General features: G+C 44.5%; 1 protein-coding gene across 1 annotated transcript; it reads right to left on the reverse strand.

Moving 5' to 3' along the window:
* Positions 1 to 211: 211 nt before the first annotated feature.
* On the reverse strand, positions 212 to 3,728 carry LOC129811580 (protein L-Myc-1b-like). The gene is made up of 3 exons (XM_055863006.1): positions 3,443 to 3,728; positions 2,158 to 2,792; positions 212 to 1,579 (listed from the first exon to the last, which is right to left on the reverse strand). The coding sequence occupies exons 2-3, from the start codon at positions 2,744 to 2,746 to the stop codon at positions 996 to 998; spliced, it is 1,173 nt and encodes a 390-aa protein (XP_055718981.1). The 5' UTR covers positions 2,747 to 2,792; positions 3,443 to 3,728; the 3' UTR covers positions 212 to 995.
* Positions 3,729 to 6,404: the final 2,676 nt, after the last annotated feature.

Genomic DNA, 6,404 nt, shown 5'->3' on the forward strand with positions numbered 1-6,404 from the left:
GAATACTCTAGCTGCCAAATCAGAATATTCTGAGACATTTGATCTGTATTGCAGAAGTGATCGCGTGTTTATGCATTCATGATGAGTCGTTAAACAGTTAATACATTGGATTGTTTTCAATAAGAATACACTGCTTCAATTCCCTATGTTAACCATGTTGCCATATAATCTGATAGAACCACCAAAAGGACAAATCACAATTATACACAAATGTTATCAAAATTTTATGAATACAGAAATCAAATCTCAAACCAAGAGGAACAAGCAGTCAAAATAGCATCAAAGTGACATGTAATTATAAAGTACAGCAGTGCTACTTTGACATTTTTTATACACACAAAAAAAAAGCTCCCTGAAGGCTGTTTTAGAGAAGAACAAAATGAATGTCTCCTCAACAGAGCAATATGCTATTATTTACAGAACAATTTGTGCATCAAATCAACCAGCCATGAAGAAAACAAACGATGAGTCACTCACTTTCTGTGTACACAAGGTGTCGCTACTAAACTTCAATCCCAAGTGTGCATTGATCATTCATCAAAGAAAGACTATTCCAACCTAGATACACAAGACAAGGCTATAAAATTAACTGACAAGCTATGAGACAAGTAAGTTTCAATCTGGTTTAATCACAGCATCCTCTCACCTGTTCCTGTGAAATCTACAAATATCACCATCAACGCACAACAGGAATCAACACCACCACATGTCGACTACCGCCTTGTCATCACTCAATGTGCAAAATGAGAAAACATGACAAACACAGAAATGTCCTTAACGCCAGCCTCCCCGCCATTGGTTCACAGGCTCTGAGAGATCCACCTAATCCAAAGCATAATGAATGAGGCATTTCGTACGCATCTTTTTTGCATGAGGCATTTAGTTTGAGGAAATGTCCTAGCCTTTTGAAAGTGGCAGTTTGCTTAACGAGAAAAGTCCATGGCTTTTTAGAATGAGGCTATTGATTTGTTAAGAGTCCACTAAATAGTTTGTTTCTATCCTAAGGATCGTTTGAGGGTGGCTAGCCTCTGGAGGAGCTGCTGCTGACGCGCTTTGAGGCGTTTCCTCTCCTGGGCCTGGTGCTTCTCTCTGCTGTGCAGCTGGAGAAGGTACTCTGTTGCCTGGGTCAGGATGGCCACCTTGGGGGTCTTGGCTGACTCTACCAGGCCCGGGATCTCATCCCGCAGGGCCAGGAAGCGGGAGCGAAGGTCGTTCCGCCTCTTCCGCTCCAGGAAGTTGTGGTTCTTCCGGCGGTCAGTGTCCTCAGCGTCAGAGCTCTGGGGGCTGTCTGCAGAGGACCCTTGTGGGGAGATGGAGGCTGGGGAGTCTGGCTGCTGGTGGTGGCTGGAGTCTGGACAGAACCGTTTACTCTGTGGTTCCTCATCCTCCAGGTCGCTTTCAGGGGAAGGGGCTGCATAGTTGTGCTGCTGCTGGTGGACAGACATGTGGAAACGCTGTGGGCAAGGGTCAGCGCGGACAGTGACGGTCACAGCCTTACGGCTTCCCAGCAGTCGGGCTCGGCTCTGCTTGCTTTCCACAGTCACCACATCAATCTCATCATCATCATCATCATCATCATCTGTTACATTAAAAGAAATAACCACACATCATTACACATGCACAGAGGAGTTCCCTCATTTCCATAAAGAGGAGTCTTAAAGCATCAGACTTCTGACAGGCTGTTAGTGGAGAGAACACTGGAAAATGATCTATTGAAGGATTTGGCAGTACATGTATTAAATAGTTTGGGCGAGGTGTTCTGGGGTTGATCAACTATTAAAGGACAATCTATATTCTCATGAGCAAAGCAGAAGACCTGCTTTTGTATGACACTTTGTCATACAATTCTAGGAGAGAAGCTTGGTGCGCAAAGCTTGTAGGGAGGTGTTTTTTTTTTACTGGGCCTCCTGTGTCTGTGACCTAAGCATTAGCAGCAACCGTTTACAAATCTTGGCTGAGGAAAAGAGACATTCTTTGAAAGTGAGAGAGATTATAGTTTGTGCTGGAGATAAGGGCTTAAGTAAAGCTGAATACTTTGACTCAGCAAATGTCAACGTCTAGCCTAGTGCGGGTGTTCCCCTGGTGGCCTCAGCTTGATGCATTGAGTGGCAACATCTAGCAGAGGTGAATCTATTTACTACATGGTCAGTTTCTTACCAGAGGAATCAGAGCGAGACTCAGAGCCCGATGATGCCGGTTTCCTACAGCTGATGGCTGGGAAGGTGAGCACAGACGCTGGGTCAACGCATTCTGCCACGGTGCTTGGCAGTGGCGCATCAGGTGGGATCAGCAGGGTGCACTGTGCTTTGCTCACAGTCTCAAAGTTCTGGGGTGCTGGTGGAGAGAGACGAGCCTGGGCTGCAGCTGACAGGCGCCCGTTGACTTTCTCCAAGTGCTGACTGGCTGAGAAACTACTCCACATGCAGTCCCGGATAATAATGGAACTCATGTTCCCAAAAAGCTCCTCAGTGTCAGGTCCCTCGTACTCCTCATCCTGACCCAGGACCTTGGACAGCCAGCCGAACTTGTCTCCCGGGGTAACGTGTATGTTACCACCTAATGTCCTGGTGGGAGACATGGGAGGGGTGGGCAATAGCTCAAACTTCTTCCATATGTCCTCACTTGGTGCGGTTGACTTGTAGAAGTCCTCCTCTTTGTCAAGGTCATCTAAGAAATAGTGCTGATAGCGGTCGTACTCCATCTCCCAACTGTCACAGCGTGATACTCTGGAGTTTATTCCAAGCATAGATGATCACAATCGACTCCGATATTGGAGAAAATCTTCACACAACCTAAAGAAGCAAAGTAGTGCATCAGTACTATTCTTTGAAGATTTCTGCTACATTAATACTAATCTACACAATAAATAATCTTTACACAAGGATAATCACTTTCCCATCCAATGCTGCGCCTTTAAACATGGTTATACAATCATCAGTATCATCCAGGTCCTTTAAACATTGTAACAGTGCATTCTAAGTTTAGCCTGATGCGTCCTACAAATTAGACTAAATTAATAATTGATTTCATCCTGTAGGCGGTGATAATCTGGTTTTGTCTGGACACATTCAGTCTATTACGTAATCTAGTTTTATGCCCCGGTTTAACCTTCGAAAACAATCGAGAAAAACAAGACTCCTTACAGGTAATTGCGTAAATTGGCCAATGCCCACTATCGGCAGCCTAGGTTAGCCAATGGGTAGAAACTTCAATGTTTTGTAGGTGTGCTGCTTCGTGCCATATTAATTGCCGAAAGCGCATTGACACAAAACAAAATAGGCAAGTCTACTTCACTGAAATCGGCTATATTCGCTTTGTCTGGATGTTAAAACGGAACGGAGTAGCAGCCACTGAGTTATTCAGATAGAAAGTTCCATCTTCTGAGATGTTTGTAGGCCATCGCTTCATGAGACTAGCTAGATTAGTTGTCTAAAACACTCACCGCTTTATCTAAGGATCACACTCTGCAATTCCTGGCACGGGAGTCTCTCCGTATCAGCTGGTATACTAGTAGTTGGAACTCCTCGGAGAAAATGTGTAAAAACCGTAAGAGATCACGCCGTACGAAAACAAAGTTTTAGTTCGGTAGCTATTTCTTTGAGCAGGGTGTGTGAAAAAGTGGTTCAATTGATGCCGCCCACAGTCTGATAAATAGTACCCACACAATGCGCTTTTTCGCGCCAGTGTGAAGACGATAAAGTAGGGAGTAGATATCTGCACTGGCGCTAGATCCGGGTAAACCCCGAGGTTCATTAGCATAAACGGGTACGCCCAGTTAAAGGTACACGCAAAGCCACTACAATTCGTAGGACTTGGAGATGCAAATTCCTATGGATGATGATGAGATGATGCCTTCTTGTCGATCAAGGAAATTATATTTAGGCCATTCTGTACTGTAATGGTCATTAACTTGCTTTTGAAAAGCCTACAATTTTTCTTTGCATCCATCATTTTTTGAGTGATTTATGTGTTCTAAATCATATCGTGGAACAGCTTGAGTCAGTGCCAGGTGGGGAGTTCTGAGTGAAGAGCGGTGTGTGTCTTTACTAAGCTCCCGGTGTCCCTCCTCTTGTTTTAGAATCCCCATGATCAATAACCACTATTGGTTATCCTGGGGTGAGGACGGGTGTGGGCTAACCCTGATACCAAATTTTAGTTGGTCCTGCACTCTACCCCACACCTCCTAATCTGCCATGCCAGTACGACCCCCACCGATCTACATTTACATTACATTTAAGTCATTTAGCAGACGCTCTGGAGCGACTTACAAGTACATACATACTTTTTTGTACTGGCCCCCCGTGGGAATCGAACCCACAACCCTGGCGTTGCAAGCACCATGCTCTACCAACTGAGCTACACGGGATCACCATCTACAAACTGCAGAGGTTTCTGGTATAGTATAGAAGTAAAAAAACGACACACTTGAAGTCCTGACTTTTTAAAAATGTTATCTGATGATGGTTGAATAAAAAAATACCTCTCTTAAAAAAGAAATCTGAATCTATCAAGACACAGTACTTCATGTGTCCATACCAAATGAAGGGATTATTCAGTTGATTGCCCAAAAATGTGTGAAAAGTGATAAGGTTTGAATGTGGTGTTGATCACCCTTTTTGCATTCTACAAGACAAGCAATGGAACGACATTGGGCAGATACCACTGCACACTGCATACCACTGCTGGCTTGCTTCTGAAGCTAAGCAGGGTTGGTCCTGGTCAGTCCCTGGATGGGAGACCAGATGCTGCTGGAAGTGGTGTTGGAGGGCTAGTAGGAGGCACTCTTTCCTCTGGTCTAAAAAAATATCCCAATGCCCCAGCGCAGTGATTGGGGACACTGCCCTGTGTAGGGTGCTGTCTTTCGGATGGGACGTTAAACGGGTGTCCTGACTCTCTGAGGTCATTAAAGATCCCATGGCACTTATCGTAAGAGTAGGGGTGTTAACCCCGGTGTCCTGGCTAAATTCCCAATCTGGCCCTCAAACCATCATGGTCACCTAATAATCCCCAGTTTACAATTGGCTCATTCATCCCCCTCCTCTCCCCTGTAACTATTCCCCAGGTTGTTGCTGCAAATGAGAACGTGGTCTCAGTCAACTTACCTGGTAAAATAAAAATAAATAAAAAGATCCATCACTTGACTAAAGACAATGTAAATAGTTGTGCAGTATATGCAAGGAACATCCATTTATTTGCAAACCATTCACGCAGTGGATATTGGAGATTTCAGATGGGGGGGGAGTTGCAAATTTGTGCTGCTGACATCTGTTTGTGATTTGAGACTGTTAAAAAGTGGGTCCTTGAAACTGGAGGATGAACAGGAGCTTAGGAACACAAAAGAACCAACCAGAACACAACCAAAAACAACAGAAAGATACAAAGAATGTTTAAATCCCTTTTCCTATTTTCACTTCACAGGAGTCCTCTGCTTGGATTTCAGATTGAAATGCTCGTTACCACAGTGAAGCGATGAGGGGAAGACACAGGAGGATGTTTCTAGTTCCCATGAATTGAAAATTATAATTTTTCTCTTCTAAAAGTGAAACTTCAGAAACCTTAGGGGTTTTGTTATTTATAGAAGATAATGTTTAACCACTTCTAAAACATAATCCTCTTTTTAAACCAATTATGAAGTCTTTGAAATATTTTGGTAAAATAGATGCTGCTCTGTGAGCTGCTATGGCTGTGGTAGCAACAGACTAGCCTGGGTTCATTTGGCTTCATTGCCCCAATTAAAACACAACATTCTGTAAAAAGGACAAACGTTTGAACACAGGGTAAAGCCACTACCAGGTAATGATGAAGTAGACAGACAAGCCCATTTTATTCCAAAACTGTGCTGATGCTGGTCTGATCTGGGGTGCAGTCAGTGAAGGGGAGATAAATGTTGAGTCGGATTCTGGCTTTTCACAGGGTTTGGGTCAAAGGTCACCAACGTCTGCCAAGGAGACAAGACAAGGTCACCATCACAAAATACTGTCTTCTTCCCTCCTCCACCCCTCTCTACCCGTCATATTGATCAGATCAGACCTTGGTGTACCTCATCGTCTCCTTAATGATATATCTCTGTATTAGAGGGGAGATCCCCATGGGCACTGTCCGTCCAGGACAAGTTAATGACATTGTTTAGTGATGGACATCTGTTGTGAGAGACGAGCCTGAGGTCAAACACACATCTACCCTGTGGTGTCACCACGCCAAGCCAGAGGGAACGATGTTCCCAGTGGGATCCTCAGGTCACTGTCACAGTGTGGCTCCTGTCCACTCCTGCTGTCCAAATTAAGATCCATGGGGACCTGAGCTTCTCCTGTCAGGTCATGTGGTTCACTAGGAGTCCGCTTGTGTCCCTGAATGTATCACATGTAACACCCTTGCCTTTATGCACTAATAGGCACACTTGTCTT

This window comes from Salvelinus fontinalis, chromosome 15, assembly GCF_029448725.1.
Source record: "Salvelinus fontinalis isolate EN_2023a chromosome 15, ASM2944872v1, whole genome shotgun sequence".
NCBI classification, from domain to species: domain Eukaryota; kingdom Metazoa; phylum Chordata; class Actinopteri; order Salmoniformes; family Salmonidae; genus Salvelinus; species Salvelinus fontinalis.